General features: G+C 42.6%; 1 protein-coding gene across 2 annotated transcripts in view; it reads left to right on the top strand.

Moving 5' to 3' along the window:
* LOC143300131 (phosphoenolpyruvate carboxykinase [GTP]-like) overlaps positions 1-24,097 on the top strand; it is a 33,176-nt gene extending 9,079 nt beyond the window's left edge. For both annotated transcript variants that reach the window (XM_076613666.1, XM_076613665.1), the window contains exons 5-13: positions 1,473-1,676; positions 5,622-5,809; positions 6,277-6,403; positions 9,838-10,049; positions 13,502-13,685; positions 14,365-14,460; positions 20,041-20,147; positions 21,187-21,352; positions 22,698-24,097. In XM_076613666.1, coding sequence (XP_076469781.1) covers positions 1,473-1,676; positions 5,622-5,809; positions 6,277-6,403; positions 9,838-10,049; positions 13,502-13,685; positions 14,365-14,460; positions 20,041-20,147; positions 21,187-21,352; positions 22,698-22,888 — 1,475 coding nt within the window. In that variant the 3' untranslated portion in view covers positions 22,889-24,097. The remainder of the gene's footprint in view (positions 1-1,472; positions 1,677-5,621; positions 5,810-6,276; positions 6,404-9,837; positions 10,050-13,501; positions 13,686-14,364; positions 14,461-20,040; positions 20,148-21,186; positions 21,353-22,697) is intronic.
* Positions 24,098-24,419: the final 322 nt, after the last annotated feature.

Raw genomic sequence — 24,419 nt, 5'->3', positions numbered from 1 at the left:
CATCTTGCTTTGGGCTTTTACCTTTGTGACTGTTTTTGTCCTATTTAGACAGCTGTACTCGACGAACTCTGACAAAAGTAAGGGGATCTTCAACTGGCTTGTTTAATTATGGTGCATGCATGTACAGTACACATGCAGAGGGGTTTAATCCCTTGGAAGTTGAATGCTGCTGACTTGTATTCTCGTCAGTGAAGGGCTGTCACCTCAGTGAGAGTGAGTAAAGACAGATTACAGATCAAGATGTCAGTTACCTCTTTTTTTCATTTGTATGTTTTCCTCTTGAATCCATTCCTCTTGATCAGCAAAAGTAGTTATACGATTGGTAAGAACATAAAAAAGAAATATCTGCACTTCAAACTCCTGCCATGTACACTTGTCTCATGTCACAAAGGCTCACCAGTTCAGAGGTTAAAGCACCAGCAGGTTTATAGATATGTTGACTTAGGTGACTGGTAGCATCACCATTATTAAAGAATCCACCAGGTGCTGCCAGAATTGACAAGTGTAGATGTTACAGACCCAGTGGGAAGAACTTATGAAGTCCAGCTTTCTGGAAAAACCATTTGGCTCTTTCACCCATCACAGGCAAAACTGAAGATCTGCAGAGAGTTCAGCATGACAGTTGAGATTTTAGTTTTATGCAGGCAGGTTTTGAATGGTTGCATGGTACAGTTCTGTTTTTATGTTGCATTGTTTTATCTTACAATGTCCTTTTCATTGAAATTTGAACATTGCCTGCTTGAGGATCATAGTGATGATGTCATCCTGAGCAACTGATACGGTTAAGAATATTGTCTGATTTGCTTGAGACTTTTAAGTCTAATGTGATTCCTTGGGATTGCTGATTGAGGTAATTTAATGTCACTTTAGTTGAAGTGCTATGTGGTACATAGTATGATGTTATTCCCTGGAAACTATTTCAAAACACAATTTTGATGCTGTTCCATTAGATTGCTGTTATGTATTGTTTTTAAATCATAGTTTATCTTTTCCTCCGAATGGGTGTTTATGATTTGGATCAAAGGAAGTTGTTACCATGGAACTGCTCTTTATTTTAGATTCCAGAATGTTATTTCCACAGTGTTATGTAACATTTTAATGCTGCACATTTTAGATGATATAATATTCATGCACTTAACACTGCATCTTTTAGATGTTATGGTGTAGATGCATTTCAGTGCTGTACCTTACAGATGATATGGTATTCATGTGCTTTAATGCTGCGCCTTGCGGATGAGATTATATTCATGGGCTTTAATGTTGCGCCATGTAGATGATATGATATTCTTGCACTTCAGTGCTGTGCCTTATAGATGACATCTATTCTTGCGCGTTAATGCTGCAGTCTTATAGATGAGAGAATATTCATGCACTTCAGTGCTGCACCCTGTGGATTATATGATACTTGGGGCACTGCAGCATGTTTGGGATGTAAAGGCGTGATCCCCAAGGAACCAATGGTTGTGTTTCAGGTCGAATGATGTACGTCATCCCCTTCAGCATGGGTCCTGTTGGATCCCCGCTGGCCAAAATCGGCGTGCAGGTCACAGACTCCAACTACGTGCTGCTGTGCATGCGTATCATGACACGCGTCACCCCCGCCGTGTGGGAAACACTGGGCGATGGGGAGTTTGTCAAGTGCATTCATTCCATGGGCTGTCCTCGCCCCTGCCCACGTGAGTGCTTCTCCCTGCTCACTTGTCGGCTCCACACTCCTTTCTTTCTGTTGCTGTCTGGTCTTGGCTCAGGCTTTGAAATTACACCTTCCCACCCCTTCAGTTACCCCCACCCCCCACCCTTCCCCACCCCCTGCACCCCAATCCCCTACAGAAACATACCCTTGTGGGGATGCTGTGTGTTCCTTTAGTACTGATGGTTTCACCACCTTTAACTCTTTCACCGCCAGTGAGTTTGGAGTGCAACACTCCCTGGCTTCAGCTGATTTTCAAGAAAGCAAGAAATTACACCTACCGATTTCAAATTACTGTAACTTTTTTGTTTTTGAACCAAATGACTTCCTGGTTTTTTGTTTTTTTTTTGTTTGGTTTGGTTTTTTTAAGTAGGATGAATGATGGAATTTTTGTGTTTTGGAGCAATAAATGATTTTGGTACAAGTGAAATATTTTTATTTTTGTATTAATTATTACGGTGGGTTTTTTGTTTTGTTTTTTCTTTCAATACAAATTTTGCAGTTCAATACATTAAAGATATAAACAAAGACAGGTAAACATAAACATCACTGCAGTGCTGTTGAAAACAAAGCAGACTCACCAATTGAAGTCTTTAGTACAGCTATATTTCCCGTGTAATGGTGTAATCCAGAATATAATCCATGGGAAACACACAAAATGAACTTGAGTTTTTGTAGAAAAATGATGATTTCTGTCACTTCACTTGAAGGTTTCACAGTGTCCTCACTTGAAATATCTTACTGTGGTGGAACTATATATACACTTTACAACTATCTGATGAAACTGAAATACTACTAAAGTCAGAAAATAAAAGAATGGAGGTAAAATATGTATACAAATATGTACACAGGTCTGAACTGTTCACTGTTGGAGACCGTGAATTTTGGTTGCTGCTGCTTTCCTGTAGTCCTCCACAGTATGATACAGTTCAAAGCACAGAGTGGGACACATTGGCTTCTTGCACATTATGGTTCCAAATGGCAGGTTGAGCAGGCAGTATGTCCGCCAGTAGTCCTCGATTTCAGGCTTACAACGCAGACCCATCGTGATCTGAAGTGCTATGTATGCCTTCAGTCTTTGGCAGCATTCAGCCTTGAATGTTGACTGAGTTCAGTGATGCCTGACAGCAGCTCCTCTGCGTACAGATAAGACTGGTCAGCCATGAGTTGGAATGCTGATTCTGGGAAGAAAAGCATAAAGAAGTTCACTGGATGGAAGTTGTCAGTGTTGACAAGGACACCCGAAACACTTGAGCAAAACAAAGTAAAATACAATCAGTAATAATTATATAACATAATATATATATATATATATATATAATTATAAATACTGCAAATAAAAGATATTATACTCATAAACAAGTGCACAGATAGCAAAAACAAAGATTTTTACACAGGTATGTTTTACACAGTGTATCTCCATAATCTTCACTAGAAAAAAAACTGACATGAAATGTTTGTGTGGTAAATAAACATACTGCTCTTACTGTTCAATGTCCTACATTTGTCTGATACAATGCACACACAATTTTATATGTGCTACTAGTGAATGAACAGTGCACCTCTGATCTGTCCATATAAAAAATGAGTGCAACCTAATCTTAGTCGCACACTCTCTCATTGAAATATATATGCGAGCACACACGCACACACACACACCCACACACACACACACACACAGCTCTTACCTGTTAGTAAAATTTGGAAGCCCTTCCTGACAGTAGGGATCATCCATGTGGTACAACACCCACTGAAACAAATCTGGGCTTGGTAGAACGCCCCCCCCCCCCCCCCCCCCCCCCCCCCTAGTCGTTGGGGTGTAGTCAAGCTTGACTCACGGTCATGCTGTGTTGTTGGTCTTCGACGTGACACAGACGCTGCGACTTGAGCAACACACTCTTCCCCTTCACTATCACTGTCACTCACAGCTGCTGATGTGGTGGCCGTAGCAGGAACATGTGCTCCACTCATCTGGCTACACTCTGTACACTCGCGACTTGGTACTTGGCTTGGTGCCCAGTCACCGCCATTATCACTCTCCTCCTCAGACGGTGAAACTTCTTCATCATAATACAGCAATTTTTTGCCCGAATCTTCATTTTGCTGGCCTGGCTGCAGTCCCAGTTGCTCAATAACTTGCTCAGTTGTGAAGTAGCGTTGTCTGCTTGTCGATGCAGCCATTTTGGAAAGTGAAAAGATCGAAGTTGAAGATTAAACTATAATGAATCCACTCAAAAACTTGCAGAAATACTGTTAAGGTGGTGTCAGTCGATAGGAGATTCCCCTAGTCACATGCATAAAATAGGGCCTTTCAAACCTCCCCAAAATAAGAGTGGTAGGTTTGTGAATGAGCTACCCGGATCGAGTTGCCTTTTGGCGACATCGGTGGCCTCCCTAGCGGGTGCCAAAAGGCAACATCAGCGGCCAAAATGTTAAGTTTCTGTGCAAGATTCCTCTTATCTGTTGCTCTCTTTGTTTCTGTTTTTATTTTTTTCCTTTCCTATCTGTCTGATCTTCTTTTCTTATTTTCTGCCTTGTTGGTCTATTCATCTTGATTTTTGTTTGTTTTTGGAAAGCTTTGGCTTTTTTGTTTGTTTGTTTGGTCTTTTTCTGGACTTGATAAATGGGCACACTTACTGTGTTGTATTGTTTTTTGCACTGCTATGATGTGTGAGGTGCTTGTTGGCTATTTTTTTGTTTTGTGTACATGTTAATATATATATGATTTAGAGAATTAGATATAATCATACATGTTCAGGTTAGACTTTTAAAACCTCTGTCAAAAATTGACGGAATGGTCAGTGTCGGAGGCATGATTATTTGTATGAATATGACTTTATATACTTACGCATAATTTTCTTTTTCCAGGTGCTTTTTTGGTTGTTTTTTTTTTTGGTGTGTTTTTTTCTCTCCATATTTTATGGGATCCATATTTACAGTTTTTTAGCCCTGATTTTACCCTTCAGCAATAAAAACGGAAACATTACCCTTTATCGCCAGAGATGCAGAGCTAGCTGACTCGATAAACCAGCTGAGCAGCAGTACACTTCTGTCTAAACCAGCTGTGCAGGAAAGGGAAAACTGTGTCACCACCAACCCACTTTAACCTGCCATAACTTCGCTTTTACTCATTGAATCTTCTTCATTCATAGCTCATTTTAAAGGGCAAAGAAGCAAATCATGATAAGCATATTATTTGTATGAACACATTGACTGAATTTCGAAATCAGTTGATGAAAATGAAAAAGTATGTACTTTTGAGTAGTTTGCACATATTCTTAGTTTTAAAGTTAAACATAAAATACACCATTTCAAGCGAAAAATGAAAACACAGACTGGGAAATACAACTGGAAACATAGACATAACATAGTGTAATAAAACGTGCACTCACCCATGTGCAGAGATGAGAAGAATACACACACACACACACACACACACACACACACACACACACACATATTCACACACAGAGAGACACAATCATCAGCAATTCCATTAGGGAAAACACCACCACCACACACTCATTCTCGACCATTCTGGCAAATTCTTCTCCACTGTCACTGTCAGCAATCAGCACTCCAGCGGGCGAATTATTGTCTAAATTCATTTGCAATGCCTCTGTGGTGGTTGTAAACACCCTTTCGTTTGTTGTGAAGTGCCGGCCATGCTGTGACTGGAGAAATCTTTTAAATAAATTCAGAAATATTCAACAACGTTTGTCAACTTGCAACTCAAATGTAGAATAGACGTTCTGGAAACGTGGTGAACATTTCGAACTTGTGTGGTTTCATGAAAAGAAGAACGAGCGAGGTTGGTAACTCAAGTGTACATGTCACTGATCGGTGCCTGAGGCGTTCAACTGGGGAGTCGCCTATTGGCGCCTGAGCCGTCGAAAGGGTTAAAGAGAATGTTGTATGGTATGTTCCCCAGGCCGTGTGAAGAACCACTGGCCCTGCAACCCGGAAAAGGTGATGATCACCCACTTCCCCCATGAGCGCAAGATCAAGTCGTACGGCAGTGGTTACGGCGGCAACTCCCTGTTGGGCAAGAAGTGCTTTGCTCTGCGAATTGCCAGTGTCATTGCTCGTGATGAGGGGTGGATGGCTGAGCACATGCTGGTGAGTACCCAGCTGAACTTTTATTTATGAAGTTGATCAGGGTTTATATAGTCATGGGAAGTCTGGAAAAGTCTTCACCCCCATCCCCCGCACCCCCACTAAAAAAAAAGAAGAAAAAAAAAGCATTTCCTGGACTGGAAAAGTCTTGTTTAGTTGAGGGAGTGGGGTAGGGTAGGGTAGGGGGATATGTTTTGTCCTTCAGGGTCTGGAAAAGTCTTGTTTGGTTTGAGGGGTGGGGTAGGGTAGGGGGATATGTTTTGTCCTTCAGGGTCTGGAAAAGTCTGGGGATTTTTTATAAACCAGTGGACCCTTACCATTCAACAAATGCAGCTTTATAATGCAGGTCTCTGGACTTGCATCAGATGTGAACTGAATGTGTTGACTGCGTGGAGTGTAGGTGTGTGTGACTAGTAAACAAGCCCATAAATCCAGGAGGTTGTTTTCCCATGGGGTGTGTGTGGTGACAGATCTCTGGAGTGGTACGGCCCAACAAGCCAGAGATGTTCATCACGGCGGCATTCCCCAGTGCTTGTGGCAAAACCAACCTGGCCATGACCCAACCCACGCTGCCCGGCTATACAGTGAAGTGTATCGGTGAGTCCAGTCTGTGTGTATGCATGTGTGACTCGACTTGACTTCATTTATTGTCATAGTTCTGAAAGGATTAACAGACACAAGAAAGGGAAAAAAGGAATAACAACAAGAAGTTGTGTGTGTGGTTTGTGAGGAGGAATTCTGTTCAATGTCTTGTCACCCATACTGATGTGGTGTAAATCTGAGGTGCTTCATATTTTATTCAGAGCTGAACATTCCAAAAATGAAATGATAAGGAAGAAATTATTTTTGTATAAAATGATAATAATGATAATCATAAAGTACTTTTGTGTTGTGCCCTTTCTGTCTAAAAGCTGAGGGCACTTAACATGAAAGAAATGAAAGAAGTTACAAATTACTAGAATGACTGGGCCACTCTCTCTCTCTCTGGCATCCCCCCTCTCTCCCCCTCTGTTTCCCCCCTCTGTCACCTCTCCGCCCTTCTTCTTTTTATCCACTCTCATACCTCATACATGCAAAGTGTACATGAAAAGATGAGTTTTTTTTTGTGAAGGGCAGAAAGTAGAGATAGAGTCAGATGAACAGATACAATGTGGAAGTTTGTTTCAGACATGAGGAGTGGCAAAGAGGAAAGAGCATTCATCATAGGTTCTTGTATTAATAGATTGAGGAATTTTCAGAAGGTAACAGTCTTAGGAAGAGGGGGAGAGTTTTTAGGGAGTGTAAGACTGATAAGATCAGAAAGAAAGTCAACAGGGAGCCAGTGCAGAGAACTGGAGGTGAGGAGAAATGTGGTCAGTTCATGAGACACTTAGATTCAAGACTGACAGCATTGTTTTGAAGTTTTTTGAATTCATAGAAGAAGATTAGGGGGCAATCTGTGAGAAAAGAATTACAGTTGTTGATTGTGTGCTTGATAATCTGTATGATAGTTGGTCGTGTCTATGACCATCAGAACAGCAGAGGAGGCAACTGCTGTCCTGACTATCTGGGCTAGGATTTTTTTTTTCCTTGGCAGATTTTTCCCCTTGCAATGAGGTTCCATTCTTCCAAAAGTTTCTTTCAAAGGTCCTTCACAAAAGGACGGTAGAGAGAGTGAGGATAGCATGCTGATGTCTGTAGAGAGAGTGAGGATAGCATGCTGATGTCTGTAGAGAGAGTGAGGATGGCATGCTGATGTCTGTAGAGAGAGTGAGGATGGCATGCTGATGTCAGTAGAGAGAGGATAGCAAAGCTGATGTCAGTTGAGAGATTGAAGATGGCATGCTGATGTCTGTAGAGAGAGTGAGGATGGCCCAGCTGATGTCTGTAGAGAGAGTGAGGATGGCCCAGCTGATGTCTGTAGAGAGAGTGAGGATAGCCCAGTTGATGTCAGTAGAGTGAGGATAGCATGCCGATGTCTGTAGCGAGTGAGGATGGCATGCTGATGTCAGTACAGAGAGTGAGGATGGCCCAGTTGATGTCAGTAGAGTGAGGATAGCATGCCGATGTCTGTAGTGAGTGAGGATGGCATGCTGATGTCAGTAGAGAGAGAGGAGGGCATGCTGATGTCAGTAGAGAGAGTGAGGAGGGCATAGAGTGAGGATGGCATGCTGATGTCAGTAGAGAGAGTGAGGATGGCATGCTGATGTCTGTAGGGAGAGTGAGGATGGCATGCTGATGTCAGAAGAGAGAGTGAGGATGGCATGCTGATGTCAGTAGAGAGAGTGAGGATGGCATGCTGATGTCAGTAGAGAGAGTGAGGATGGCATGCTGATGTCAGAAGAGTGAGGAGGGCATGCTGATGTCAGTAGAGAGAGTGAGGAGGGCATGCTGATGTCAGTAGAGAGAGTGAGGAGGGCATGCTGATGTCAGTAGAGAGAGTGAGGAGGGCATGCTGATGTCTGTAGAGAGAGTGAGGATGGCATGCCGATGTCTGTAGTGAGTGTGAGGATGGCATGCTGATGTCTGTAGAGAGAGTGAGGATGGCATGCTGATGTCTGTAGAGAGAGTGAGGATAGCATGCTGATGTCTGTAGAGAGAGTGAGGATGGCATGCTGATGTCTGTAGAGAGAGTGAGGATGGCATGCTGATGTCAGTAGAGAGAGGATAGCAAAGCTGATGTCAGTTGAGAGATTGAAGATGGCATGCTGATGTCTGTAGAGAGAGTGAGGATGGCCCAGCTGATGTCTGTAGAGAGAGTGAGGAAGGCATGCTGATGTCTGTAGAGAGAGTGAGGATAGCCCAGTTGATGTCAGTAGAGTGAGGATAGCATGCCGATGTCTGTAGCGAGTGAGGATGGCATGCTGATGTCAGTAGAGAGAGTGAGGATGGCATGCTGATGTCAGTAGAGAGAGAGGAGGGCATGCTGATGTCAGTAGAGAGAGTGAGGATGGCATGCTGATGTCAGTAGAGAGAGTGAGGATGGCATGCTGATGTCTGTAGGGAGAGTGAGGATGGCATGCTGATGTCAGAAGAGTGAGGAGGGCAAGCTGATGTCAGTAGAGAGAGTGAGGAGGGCATGCTGATGTCAGTAGAGAGAGTGAGGAGGGCATAGAGTGAGGATGGCATGCTGATGTCTGTAGGGAGAGTGAGGATGGCATGCTGATGTCAGTAGAGAGAGTGAGGAGGGCAAGCTGATGTCAGTAGAGAGAGTGAGGAGGGCATGCTGATGTCTGTAGGGAGAGTGAGGATGGCATGCTGATGTCAGAAGAGTGAGGAGGGCATGCTGATGTCTGTAGAGAGAGTGAGGATGGCATGCTGATGTCAGTAGAGAGAGTGAGGAGGGCATGCTGATGTCAGTAGAGAGAGTGAGGATGGCATGCTGATGTCAGTAGAGAGAGTGAGGATGGCATGCTGATGTCAGTAGAGAGAGTGAGGATGGCATGCTGATGTCAGTAGAGAGAGTGAGGATGGCATGCTCATGTCAGTAGAGAGAGTGAGGATGACATGCTGATGTCAGTAGAGAGAGTGAGGATGACATGCTGATGTCAGTAGAGAGAGTGAGGATGGCATGCTCATGTCAGAGAGAGTGAGGATGGCACGCTGATGTCAGTAGAGAGAGTGAGGATGGCATGCTGATGTCAGAAGAGTGAGGATGGCATGCTGATGTCAGTAGAGAGAGTGAGGAGGGCATGCTGATGTCTGTAGAGAGAGTGAGGATGGCATGCCGATGTCTGTAGTGAGTGTGAGGATGGCATGCTGATGTCAGTAGAGAGTGAGGATGGCATGTTCATGTCAGTAGAGAGAGTGAGGATGACATGCTGATGTCAGTAGAGAGAGTGAGGATGGCATGCTCATGTCAGTAGAGAGAGTGAGGATGGCATGCTGATGTCAGTAGAGAGAGAGAGAGGATGGCCCAGCTCATGTCAGTAGAGAGAGTGAGGATGGCCCAGCTCATGTCAGTAGAGAGAGTGAGTAGAGAGAGTGAGGATGGCCCAGCGTCAGTAGAGAGAGAGAGGATGGCATGCTGACCCCTTTGTGTCCTGCCCCAGGGGATGACATTGCCTGGATGCGCTTCAACGATCAGGGCGAGCTGCGCGCCATCAACCCAGAGGCTGGCTTCTTTGGCGTTGCCCCTGGCACCAACATGAAGACCAACCCCAATGCCATGAGGTCCTTCTCCAAGAACTCCATCTTCACCAACGTGGCAATGACGGCCGATGGCGGGTACTACTGGGAGGGACTGGAGGATGAGGTCCCTGATGTGAGTGGGTGTACTGAAGGAAGAGCAGGGTGAAGGATGATTTTTTTTTAAATGACAGGTGACATTAACCCTTATACCCCTAACTTGCCCAATCGGCTTGCAGTGTAACACCGTAACCGCCCGGTATTGTCGTCTAAACACATGCTTACTATGGACGCAGCCATTGTTGTTTACATAAACGAGACTCTCGCGAGATTCACAGCCTCGTTTTCGGCACTTCCTGCCATGCATTTTGCACTTTTCAGAGTCCAGTTTGCTTGAATTTTGACAAAGTTGGTGACTGACACTTTTTTTGAATGACAGGTGACATGTTTGAGGGTGGCTAGGTTACTGACGCTTTTTTAAAGGACAGGTGACATGTTTGAGGGTGGCTGGGTTACTGACGCTTTTTTAAAGGACAGGTGACATGTTTGAGGTTTGCTTGGTGACTGACATTTTTTTAAAGGACAGGTGACATGTTTGAGGGTGGCTGGGTTACTGACGCTTTTTTAAAGGACAGGTGACATGTTTGAGGTTTGCTTGGTGACTGACGCTTTTTTAAAGGACAGGTGACATGTTTGAGGTTTGCTTGGTGACTGACGCTTTTTTAAAGGACAGGTGACATGTTTGAGGTTTGCTTGGTGACTGATGCTTTTTTAAAGGACAGGTGACATGTTTGAGGTTTTGCTTGGTGACTGATGCTTTTTTAAAGGACAGGTGACGTGTTTGAGGTTGCTTGGTGACTGACGCTTTTTTAAAGGACAGGTGACATGTTTGAGGTTTGCTTGGTGACTGACGCTTTTTTAAAGGACAGGTGACATGTTTGAGGGTGGCTGGGTTACTGACGCTTTTTTAAATGACAGGTGACATGTTTGAGGGTGGCTGGCTCACTGACGCTTTTTCAGCGCCAAGGCGAGATAACTCGGCACAGCTGTGTACGCTTCGCTGCCATAGTGACGAGATAACTCTTCACTTTAATATGTAGACTTTTCGGTTTGTATTGAGTTCGTTGACAAAAACACTGGTAGCATTGGCTTGGGGATTCTTCATAGATTTTATCGACACCTAGAAACTCTGTCTACATCATGAGATAGTCCTTCATTTAAACGATTTGGTTGGGTTACTTGCTGTGTTTTGACTCGCTCATGACACACTCAGCAAAATGGCGACACTGCTAAAGCTCTGCAATCGAGCTGCACCAAAATGACCAAATCTGCTTTCTTTAGTTGATGCTCAGAAAGAATTGAAGTGTCAACTAGAAGACAGTGATTAACTTTTATCGGATGTTTTGACAGAAAATAAAGGGAGTGATGAAGAGATTTGCAAGATCGATGATCAGTGAATGGCGCTGTACATAGCAGACTCCACATGACTGAGTGTCGCTGACTGAGGCAGGAGCAGTGGGAGCAACATTTTGGCAGGGAAAGTGTAGAGGTAGAAACGGGGTGAGGGGAACTGGACAGAGGGTCCGAGAGGGGAGAGAAGTTGGGCCAATGGGGTGTGGCCTTGCTGTGTTTGAGTTGATCAATGTAGGGCCAGCAAGCAACATTCAGCCTGTTATTTACATTTTTACTGGTGACATTGGACTGAAGAAAGACCCACACAGCACAGACTGCATTGACTTTTTTTTCTCTTATTGTAGATGATAATCTAAATAAGAAATTTGTTGAGGAAACCAATTTGTATGCACAGCAGACACTCCAACAGGTACAGAGAAGAAAAAAGTACTCCAGACTGTAAGCATGGACAGATAAAAATGTGTTTGAAATGAAACAGTTCTTGGGTTTGACTTCACTGAGTTTTTTTTATTAAAAAAAAAAAAAAGAAAGAAAACCGATTTGACTGAAGGATTGGACAATCACATCTATATTGTTATCACTTGGAGTTGTCACAATGAATCATGGTTATATGTGTCTCTTTTTTTGTGGTTCTAGTTTAACAGCAGTGCATTATGTGAACAACAACCGAAAAAACGTTGTGGGGAGGGGGGTCCCTGGGTGATTATCTGTGTACCCAGGCCCCCCTCCATTGGTGTCACTACAGGGGCGTTGCTCTGTCCATGAGTCACATAGCAGGCAAGGCCAGCCTTTTGGCAGATGCCCTCAGAAGTCAGGGAGTGTCCTTCAGACAGTGTGATCCTTAAATAGGCCACCCCTCAGGGTGTGTGGGTACTGTGCTTGTGACCTTTGAGATGAAGTTCTACTGAGACTTTACATGTATGTCTCACTGTCTCAGACCTGGAAGCGGGGTCACTGGTTGCTTTCTCTTTGCTTTGGAGAATTTGTTCGCTTGCGCCCTACCTCAGGTCCTGTCCAAGGTGATTTGGAGAGCTAGGTTGGAACATCCACAGCTCTTCTAATCACACCCTAGTTCCTGGCCCAGCCTTGGTACCCAGACCTGTTGGATCTGGCTCATATTCCTCTGGAATTCAAGGTCAAACCACATCTGCTGAGACAGTTCTGTTTCAGGTGTTTATACCTCTGAAGCAGCATCCCTTCCCAGAGTACTCTCCAGAAGAGGCTTTTCCAGCAACCTTTTAACCCTTGGCGAGTTCCTTGTGGGACTTGTTCCTTGTGCTAAATTTCATTAGAAAAGCACTGTTCCAGCCCTTGGAATTGATTCCCCCTGATATGCTCAGTCTTCCTTTGCTGGCCACTGCCCGAAATAAAAGCTGGTTTTCACCTTTCACATTCCACAAAGGGATAGTTCTATCACAAACCGTTTCTTTTCAGAGCTTCTGGCTAAGTACCAAGACCCAGAGGTGCCCTCTCCTGTGCTGAGGATCAGGGCCTTGTCTGATATTTTATCAAAGGAGGATGAAGATAGCACCTTCGTCCAGTTAGGTGCCTCTAATACTCCTGTGATAGCTCTCTTAGTAGATATTCCTCTCAGACATGTCTTCTCATTTACATTTAGGATGATTAAAACAAAGACATTGCTGCTGGCACCTTTTCTCGTCAGGGTTTCTGGGCTCACTCTGAAAGCCTACCTCTGCCATTCTGAGAATCGCTTCAACAATTTCTGTCTCAGGGATTTTCTGTATGGTCAGGGCAGATGGTTCCAAGGGCCCACTTGTGAACCAACAGGTGTTGCCTTTGCCCTGTTGCTTTCAATACTGCATCAGTTTAACATGGTACAGGAAATGACAACAGAATATGGAGTTTGTATTACTCCCTGTTTGGTTAAATATACTTGCCATGTCAAACTTGAATGTCTGCCCCATCTGCCCCCATGGTTCTTGCCATGGTTCATATGAGGCTTTCTTTGCTGTTCATTGGAACTAGTTATCAGTTCCGGCCGGAAATAGCATTTGATTGGCTAGCAGATGGCGGACTAGTAGCGGGACATCTTATTACTGATTTAGCCACGAATTTGACCAAACAGAGCAAGCCAATAGGCCTAGATTGCATCAGTCTGACATGGTAAGTATATTTAACTGGACAAGGAGTATAATACTGACTCCTCATTTTCAGAACACACACATCACCACCTGGCTGAACCAGGAGTGCTGCAAGGGCAAATCCAACGTTGTCACGTCTCACCCCAACGCCCGCTTCACCTGCCCGGCCTCCCAGTGCCCCATGATTCACGAGAAATGGGAGGACCCCGATGGTGTGCCCGTCAGCGCCATCATCTTCGGAGGACGCAGGCCTAAAGGTGAAGTTGTGGTTAACTTCCTGCCCTCCACCCCCACTGACACCCACCCCCACCACTGTCCATGCCCTTTACCCTCCGACCTCTTCCATGTCCAGGCACAGTGAAAATGATGCGTACAGAGAATATTTGGTAGGTGCTCTGAGGAAAAATGTAAAAATGGCTGTTCTTTAATTGGCGCTTTGATTTGTCTCTGCACAAGATTCAGCGCCATATAGATATCATTATTAGTATATATTAAGAATGTAAAAGTGCCCTTCTGTTCGCAGTGCTGAAGATGTTAGTGAATATATTCATGTAGTTCACATTTATAAGCATGGCACAGGCATTTCTTCTAGTTGTGATATGTTCTCTGACACATTACTCCATTTCTCAACGAAAAATTTATACATTTTTTTCTTGATTGATTTATTTCCACAATTTTTGACAATAGGTAGAAGAATATGAACCAGTACATGTGTCATACATGATAACAAATGAAAATTATTTGAAAAGGTTCAGCCTTGGTTTGCGTCTGCAGAGATATTTTGGAGTTTCATCTTAGACAGAATAAGCGCTCCTTAGTCAAGGATTTTTGAGATATTGAGGGGATGTGCTGTGTGTGTACATGAGCACCTTGTATACTGCCTGTTTATTTAGGACTGTTTATTGTTTCTGACTGTACTTGTTTGTGTGTGTTTAGGTGTGCCTTTGGTATTTGAAGCCAAGAGCTGGGAACATGGTGTGATGATCGGGGCCTGTGTGAAATCGGAATCCACCGCTGCTGCTGAGTTCAAGGGTATGTGCAGAGCTTCTCTGCTTGGAACAAGCACAAACATTTGGTATACCGTGTGTGTGTGTGTGTGTGTGTTTGATGTTTGAGAGAAACATATGTCAAAATCATGTGTGGTTTGATGTCTTTCTTTTGTGTTTGTGTGTGTGTGTGTGTGATATACATACATACATACATACATACATATATATATATATATATATATATATATATACATAATGTGACGCACCACGCGAAAACCCCGCTAAAGTCGCAATTTATAATTTTTTACTTTTGTATACCTTCTAAAAGTTTAAAAATTAAAGATTAAGATAGAAAAACAGAATTGATCTATCTCATAGTTTTTTTTCAGTGGTGCACGCACACACACACACACACACACACACACATATACACACACATAAATACACACATAGGGCCATGGGAAAATCTGCACACTCCTGAACACAAGAAAATCTGGATGTTTGGAGTGCAAATGCATGTTTGATCCGCCAGTTACAAATTGTCAAAAGAAATGGGCTTGCCCGGAGTGACTGCCGAAAATATTTCACCAGAATTTGCTTTTGGACATTTTCGTTACAAGTTAGTAAAGCCGGAAAGTCACGACAAACATAGAGGAAGTTTGAAACTTTGACAGATCTGAATAATGATTTTAAAACAATGAAATAAAGACGGACAGGGGTGTTAAAGATAGTTTCATTTGCAGCACACAACATGTGTTCGAAAACACTAGTATCAGATGGTGATAAAATATATGTATCAGATTCATATCAGTACTGTTAACTGCCCCCCTCCCTTCCCTTTGTCACTTTTGATTTTGTTGTTGTTCAGCAGGAACCGCGCATAAATAATGGCTTTGCTTGTTGGCAGAAGCAAAAGAAAAGCATGGAACACATAAATTGTGTAAGCAAACTACTGATGCTTTCTTGATGATGATGGATAACCAGTCTAAATTCCCTGAGTACATCATTGAGTAGTTTGATTGTCTGAGCAATCTGTGTGTTGTAAGCATGGTCAGACAGCCTCTTCTTGCTAAAGAAAAGAAAACATTGGAAAATACTACACCCTCATCAGCAGCTCTTGAATGGCACACACAGAGAGCAGTTTATCCGAGAGAGTGCTCACATCTGGAGGTGGAATGGTGGGGATTGCAAAAAGGAGAGGGAAAGACCTTTGTGGACCATTCTACAAAAGCTCAAGAAACATGATGTGAACTGATTCACTGCTCCTGCACAGTGGTATGCAGAGCAAGGTGCAGATGCTGCAAGACCAATTTAAAGTGCACATCACTGTGTACATATGGCAGGTATTGTCACAAAGACTAAACATTGCCCAGTTCGAAAGAGACAACCCAACCAGCCGAGAAGGGTTTTTCAGTAACTTTGTGATACCAGCCTGATGTTTTAGTTTTTCAGTCAAGCTGAAACTATCAGAATTGTATATTTGGCTTCATAGAGTGCACATTATGTACTTTGTGACTCTAGTAACCACACATCCGATGATATGCATGTGGGATTCTCATCTCAAGAAACCGTCCCCCACCCCTACCTCCAAACTCTCATCATCCCTCCTTTTCCATTGCCCTTTGATGTCTTGTGAGAGTGATGACTAAATTAACACCAAACAACTCCACCGTAACATTTTTTCAGAGCCACAAGTCTCTGTTACAGATCTCCTTTACAATTTTTGTGATATGGCCTGGTGTCCTAAAGGTAGATGCAAGCATGCAGTGACCGGTCTGGTGCTGTGACTGGACTGGTAATTTTCATAACTTTTGTTATGAGAGTGTGCCAGGCAGTCATTTATCTGATCTTGTAAGTGTGTTATTGGATCAGTCGTTTAGAGTTAAAATCAGTTATTAGAGCACAGTCTGGAAGAACAGGGCCTTGGCTGATGGGTAAAAGCAGATTTACAAGTTTTTAAACTTCTGAGGACTGTGTTAAACATCCATTTTTTGTGCTTTTTAGTACCATAGCAAATATGATTTGAAACGAGAGTGGTCTTACTGCATTTCCCACATTATAAAATATCTGTTTCGGTATTTACAGTAGCATGATTATACGCAGTTACCACAACCTAATAAAGTATATGTTGTTGTTCAGGCACTAGAGATAATCTTCCAGGCCTAATTATGGATTTGCTGGTCAAGGCCATCACATCTTGCTGTGACCTAATTACAGATTAAATCCATCTCCTGATGTGCAGGTGATAGACTTTAAACAAAACAAATTCAGTTAGATTCCAGGTAATCAGTGTTAGTGAATTTGACTAATACAGATCTTGTGCAGCACAGTATTTGTGTGAATGGTCACAGGTAGTGCGATAAACAAACATGCTGTTCAGAACAGTAGTCACCGTAATGTACTCAGTGCACGCAGTGACCTGATTTCAAGACTAATCTAGCCATTTGAAGAAAGTGCTGGTAGATCTATGTGCCTCAGAATGTTCAGTTAGCATCACAGTACATGCATGAACACATATTTCCATTCAGTTGTCTCTGGCTGCAAATTTTTACATTTGTCTTCAAAACATTTTAAGTTAAAGGGTTTGCCGGTCAGTTATCTGGTTTTGCTGTGACCAAATTACATGTATAGTGCTAAACCTATTAAGCAAAGTGTCTGAAACAAGTATTATACATAATACAACAACACACTGATTGTTTGAAAATCAAAAGTGATGCTCAAAGGAAAGACAACATTTAGATCCGCAGTTACAGTGATGCTGCCAGTGTGTGAAGGGTAACCTACATTCATAGCTGTTTGTAGCCAAACGAGGAAAGTGTCAAGAAGCCTATTGCCTGTATATGTTCAGATAAGAGTTGCAATTCATGTGTGCAACAGGTCTTGCTTTCACTTCACAACCTAACCGTTGGGATTCGTTGAGAATTGCTGCGAGTCACTTTGCAGATGATGTTTTCGAAGACGCCATATTTGTTCACTTCACATTGCATCGATTTTATGAACACATAGGTCCTTTGATGAATTTTCGCGAGTCACACACACCCCAGAATGAACCAACATAAATTAAAACATTCCACAGAAAGCCTGAACTTTCAGTAGAATTTTTTTTTTTTAACTTTGAGTCGGAAACTTGGTTAAATTCGAAGAATCGATGGGACCCAGCTGAAGTCGCAACTTACGGAGGGTAGCCAGTAAAACCGTTGAAAACCGACTACATTCATACGTTGTCTTGATTCAGAAGGTCTAGGGGAGACGATTAATGCCTGTTCACTGCTTATTTCTATTTATGACTTCGCAGACCGGATTTTCCCCGTCTTCGTTGCATTCAGCATGCAACTGAAATAGGGGAAAAGAGTGCAGTATTTTTCCACATGGTTTTGACAAGCATGCACTTGAAAACATTGAAAATACTACAGTTCCAGGGTGTTTTGTGCAAAGATACTTACTGACAGCAAAGATAAGACTTCAAAAATGCGATATCTATAAAAATCCCAATCTTCATAATTTTGACCCTAACTGCACAGCTACCAGCCTTCACTTCAATACTGTGCTAGCGCGGCGTGATGCCATTTTCAGCCTCTCTAACATTCCTGTGGAGGAGAGGGCTGCCCTGCGGTCCATCCCAGCACAGCAGCACTCCCTCTTCGGCCAGTTCCCGCCCCATTTTGTCAGCCACAGGGCAGAGACAAACAGGGAGGTGGCCTCATATTTGGCCCACACCTCTCATGGGCTCCAGGGTTCTATGCCATTGAAGAGACCGGCCACCAGGGCCCCTCCATATACCACGCCGCCTGTCAAGGCAGCATGTGCTGAATCAGTGGCAGAGGAATAAACCACCTTAGGTCCGTCCAAGCCGACCGGCCATGGCCTTGCTAGCTGCGAGTCCCCACAGCACGGAGATGACTTGCCATTCACCCTTCTCCCTGCCTCGCGCTGGGACACCTCGGGAGGCGACGCTCGTACCTCTTTCCCCCCGGTCCCCTTCATGACCGTTTTACTGGTACGAAAGTCGCCTCCGCGATCAGCGTCTAACGACGCATCGCCGCGGTCCGTATCGGGAGGAATCATGAGCTCCGGGCCTGGGAGAGTCTCTTACCGAGTCTCAATCCCAGCATCATGATCCCCTGCCTTCGTGGTATGGCACACGAGGCATGGAACCCGCGCTTAGGCACCCAGCGAAAATCCGACCCCCAACAGAGAAAGGAAAGACAGGATCGACTTAGAGGCAGAAAAAATCGAACGAATCGAGGGTGCCGAGTCGAATCGAGTACACAGAATGTAAGAATACAATAAACACAAGCCGCATGCAACAAAATAAGGCCAAAAGGATACGCTGAACAGCCGAAAAAAGCGTAAGACGAGACAGAGCGTAAACCTGACAAGATGGCGTGGAGAGCCTTGGCCAAAGGGATGATTAAGCGCTTATAGTTTTTAGAGGCGTTTGATTGGCTGAGAGCGGGTGGGCCCGTCTTTTCACTGTTAGCTGCGCGAAATTTGGCCAAGCAGAGCAAACCAATAGGCCTAGTTTGCATCAGTTTGACATGGTAAGTATATTTAACACCAAACATGGAGTATAATACAAACTCCTCCTTTTTGTGTATAGCTAAGAATCACTGGATGCGACTTTAGCATGGTGTCACACACACACACACACACACACACATATATATATGTATATGTATATATATATATATATATATATATATATATATATATATATATATATATATAAGAGAGAGACAGAGAGGAGGAGGATTTATGCACACATGTTTCTGCACACTGTTATTGGCTGATTACATGCTAATTACACTTAACAGTTACACTTTCCTCAGGGAATGGTATTGTGACAAATGCAGTGCATAGCTTTCAATGATGTGCTGGGCATTGCCAAGTGGTTTTTGCATATTGGATGTTTTGTCTGTGAGGTCAACCTTGGTATTCCCAAAAGTCAGTATCTGAGGCACATTAGCAAATTATTGACAAATTTCACAGAATCAAACAGGACCATTTTTGTACACACAGTATGCCAACGGCATGAAGTCTTGTTCAGTTTCTCTATGGAATGTACACACAAACTAGTGTCCCATGTAAGTTAGTGTTGCAAATACACAGTATAAGTTTTATCTGTGATGGTTTTGCTTGCCCAAAACAACAACAAAAGACTATGGATGTGATCCAGTAAATATGCTTCTGCATTTAAGGGCTGCAGCTCCATATTCACACATGTGTGTGAGTGGGCTTTTCTGTGTATGACTGTACTTACCCTGCCTTGGAGGCAGCCATTCTCCATTTTGGGGGATGTGCATACTGGGTATGTTGTTAAGATGACCCACTGAACGCTGACATGGATTACAGGATATTAAATATACATTTAATTACATACACTTTACCATGACCCACTGTTCAGACTCTGGCACCTTTAACATATTTGATCTGCATTCATTTACACACAAAGGGGATCAGGCACTTGCTAGCAGTTTTGCACATATGTTGACCTGGGAGATCAGAAAAAATTTGCATGCGTAACCCACCAGGTGCACCAAAACCAGGGATTGAACTCGGGGGGGGAAACTCTTTAGCTGTAAGACACCGTGGTTTATACTGTTGATTGTGTGTGTGTGTGCAGGCAAGAAGATCATGCATGACCCCATGGCCATGCGTCCGTTCATGGGTTACAACTTTGGCAACTACCTGCAGCACTGGCTGAACATGGCCAAGGTGCCCGGCAGGAAGGTAGGGCTCCACCAGACCTTTTGCCCCTAGACACTTACACCTCAGTAAACGTACATTTCATAATGCACTTTAAACAAAACAACAACAACAAAAAAACAACCCACATAGATGATCATCAAGTTAAAAAAAAAATTAATTGACTGACCGAACTATGCTTCCGCCAACTATTTTGTCCAGACTTTTGATTGATGAGGATTAACTTCTGAAGCGTGGTTGAATGAGATCAGTGTGGTACGAGTTCAGAAGTGAAGTTACAATTTTTTATGTGCTTTTCAGTGGTGTCATTGATTTTGCTGAACAAAGCTAATGCAAGAGGAAAAATCCAAGTAAAATCCTGTAAAAAAAATGGTGACTGACATCTTGACCTGTAAAGTATGTCTTGTGTCACTGAAGTGACAGCCCTTCATTGACAAGCATGCTCATCGGCAGCAGTCAATGTGTTAAAGGCAGTAGGTAAAAACGTCATCCCTATACAGAGGGAAGCATTTACTTGGGTCAGTCCCCAGAACCTCATCATGTTGAACCAACAGGACAGCAGTTGCTTGAGGGATAACCTGAAAGACTGCTTTAACCTTCATTGCTGTACCAACGTCTGTCAGGGGATGAGGTGGCACTGCTCTCTCTCTCTCTCAGTTAAGTGCTTGCATTCAAATGTGTCATAAACAGTTAGTGAAAGGTTTCAAAATAAACAGTTTGTTAAAGGTTTCCTCTTTCTGTTGAAGACAAATACAGTAAAATTGTTAGTTACTAGCTAGATACAGTAAAATTATTAGTTACTAGCGAGATAGAGTAAAATCGTTAGTTACTAGCTAGATACAGTAAAATTATTACAAAAGTGGCAAAATAAGTGTGTTGGCAGTGACTGTTGGCCTTGCGGGGAGCATGTGATGCGGGAATCGACCCCTACTTCTGGATAGCAGCACTAATTTACTTTTGTGATGATTTCAACCTCACTTCTTTGTCCAAACATTTTCATGTGTCATTCTTAAAACCACCTTTTGTAAAAAAAATTATTTTATTTTTTTTTGTAAATTCATAGCTCCCCAGGATCTTCCACGTCAACTGGTTCCGCACTGATGACAGCGGCAAGTTCCTGTGGCCCGGCTTTGGGGAGAACATCCGCGTCATTGACTGGATCCTGCGTCGTTGTGATGGAGAGGAGGACATCGCCGTGGAGACTCCCATTGGCTTTGTGCCCAAGCCAGGTAGGGGTTTGTTCATTGTCAGGTCTTTGGGGATGGTTTTTTTGTTCTGGAGCCAGGTTGCTGGGTTTGTTGCGTTGCTTTGCAGATGAGGTTTCATTTTGATAGGAGTGGTGTGTCTGCAGTCAGATTGCAACTCTTGTGTTGCAAGGTCCAGTGAAGATGAAGGGGCTGAAGGAATTGTTAAAGAAGGAAAGAAAAAAAAAAGAAAAAGAAACGACCATGTTGTGTTGAAAAGGACTGAAAGTGATCAGTACAGAAGTCAAAATGATTTGCTTTATTGCAGATACCATTAGCAAAAAAAATAAATAGATAAAATCAGAAATAAAAGACAAGTTGACTTCGATATATGATTGCTATTTTGCAGAATTGATTCGCAAGCCAAAAAAAAAAAAAAAAAAAAAGAAAAGGAAATAAATAGTGAATAAATAGATAAATGAATAAAAGACTGAAGCTGTCATGAACATACAATTGCAAATTGCAGGAATATTTGCAACAACAACAACAAAAGACTGAAGCTGACATGGGTATATAATGCGTTATGTTGCTGGCTCTGTTAGCCCAGAAAAACAAACAAACAAAAAAAAGCAAAAAACAAAAAAACCCACGGAAAACTGAAGCTTAATTTCAGGCTTTGTAAACACACACAAAAAAGAGGAAGAAAAATACTGAAGCCACCATGAGTGAATGATTGCTATATTGCAAGTTCCATGTGCAAAAATAAATAAAGAAATAGAAATTTGCAGTATCCTGATTTGTTTAAAACTGTTTTAGGGGGAAAAAATCTGGAAACCAACCTTACATTTTGCTCTGTGTGTGGGTTTATTTGAAGGTCTTTTTTTTTTCTTTTTTTCTTTTTTCTTTTTTCTTTGCCAAAAGCAGACATGGATTGGCGTATCTCGATCAGTCTGCATACTTTGACACCTCCATAAAAAGTAAAAAAGGAAAACGACCAGCCATGTGTTCGTTCTTTAGTTTAGTGTCTTTTCACGATAAGAATAGAAGAAAAGTCAGGAAACCAGAAGAAGAAAATTGCCAAGAAATGCATAACTGACATGCATTTATATTTAACAGAACATCTCAGAAATGATAACTTAAGCCATGAACACAATTCTGAAGTACATTAAAGGAACGTAGAAGTAGGGCTGTGAACTAATGCCTTTGAAAGTCGACCCTAAGAACCTTGTCAGAAATAAATTCCCCTCAAAATAGCCTGCAGAATATTTCTTCTCTGTGAAATACTTGGGCAAAAAGGTAAGTTAACTGCTGACAGTAGAACAAACAATGATGCAAGCAACCAACCATTGTGTGTGCGTGTGTGTGTGTGTGTTTGACACGCCAACACCAGGCTCCATAAACATGGATGGCCTGGGTGAGATCAACGAGAAGGAGCTGTTCTCCCTGCCCAAGATGTACTGGCTGGACGACACCCGGGAGTCCCGGCGCTTCCTGGAGGACCAGGTGGGCTGCGACACCCCGGATATCATCTTCAAGCTTCTGGACCAGCAGGAGGCTGCCTTCAACGCCATGCAGGAGTAGAGGAGGAGCCGGTCCTGTGCCAGCTGATGCCCTGCCAGGATTCTGTTGACTTTCTGCCTCATGCATGCATACCCACTTCCCCTTGCACCCTGAACTGTTGGGAGGATTTGAGGTGTCTGGGTGGCTTTTTCTCTCGTTTTGTAGGGGATGGGGTTGGGAAGAGCTTTAGTTTTCAGCTTCTTGTCTGTACTCCACAGTTGTTAGTGAATTGATGTTTGAAAAAAGTCTCCCCAGTTTTTCAGAATGGTTGGCTTTCTGTGTGTGTATGTGTGTTTAGTGTCTGGTCACTGTGTGTGCGTTTAGTGTTTGTTGTGGTGAGATGGTCTGTCCCCACAGCATAAGTTGAACGTCTGGTCTCTCCAGTGACTTTTGAACAAAATCTATCTGTTGTTTCAGAATGGACAGGTTTTTGTTTTGTTTTTTTTTGTTTGTTTGTTTGTTTTTGTTAATGTTTAATGTTTTGTGGTGGACGATTCTGTCCCCAGAAAGCTTCTGTCAGGTCTTTTTTTCCCCCTCCATTGCATGGAAGCAAAGAGGGTTTTGTTATTATTTTTTTATATTTATTATTGCATAATATAGGTTGCCTAAACCAGACAGTAATTGACACGTTTCTTCATAAGAGACTTGAAGTAGGGATGCTTCTTTGCAGAGGGCTGTTTAGAAAATCATGAAGGTGAAAAGTCATACAGTGTACTGTTTCATATACGTAAACACAGGAGTGTACTGAAAAAATGAAAGGGGCAGAGTCCTGAGCACTGAGGACATTGTTGTATTATTTGTGCAGGTGTGTGAGTGATCTTTATTTACTTTATCATAGTCCAGACTTGTACTGGTCTGTTTGCTGATAATAAATTGTACTATTTGTAATTGGTGTATAATAAGATGTGTGTGGCTTTGGTTAAAGATTGAACAATTGCTTGTTAACACTGATAGCGCAGACATTAAATAAATACTTATTCACATTGATTGTGCATCGAGATTAATTTTGTTGATGTTCAACAGATTAATTAAGCAGTCACATCCTCCCATGTATGTTTAAAACTTATAATTGTAATTTGCATGATTAATGTTGCTTTTCATGTTAGCCTTCCATTGGTATAGATCCCTGGAACGAACAATTGAAAAAAAAAGAAATAAATGAAATAGATTGTTAGTCATTTGACAACTCACTCAAAGAAACCGAACAACAACAAAAAAAAAAAAAGTAAACATCAAGTCAGGTTATTGCGTTCTTATGTTTTGAGGCACAAACACTGCATGATGTTCGGAAAAAAATAATTAACATCTTTTTTTTGTTGTTGTTTTTAAAGAAACTGGAGAGAGATATGTATTGCATTGTGAGGGGAGTCATGATACTGTTGTGAAAAAATGTAGCTGGCTCTTCAAGAGAAAACACGAACAGTGTATTGCGGATTAGTGACATAAAAGTGCAGACTTATGTACGTTTTTATTTCAGTGCAGAAGATGGATCATTCTTTCATGATTGGAGGACAAACTTTCTCAATAAAAAAAACTATATTATTAGATGAAG

The sequence above is a fragment of the Babylonia areolata genome, chromosome 26 (assembly GCF_041734735.1).
Source record: "Babylonia areolata isolate BAREFJ2019XMU chromosome 26, ASM4173473v1, whole genome shotgun sequence".
In the NCBI taxonomy this organism is placed as follows: domain Eukaryota; kingdom Metazoa; phylum Mollusca; class Gastropoda; order Neogastropoda; family Buccinidae; genus Babylonia; species Babylonia areolata.
Note: the sequence above shows the minus strand (reverse complement) of the source record. Positions and strands in the feature narration are given on the sequence as shown.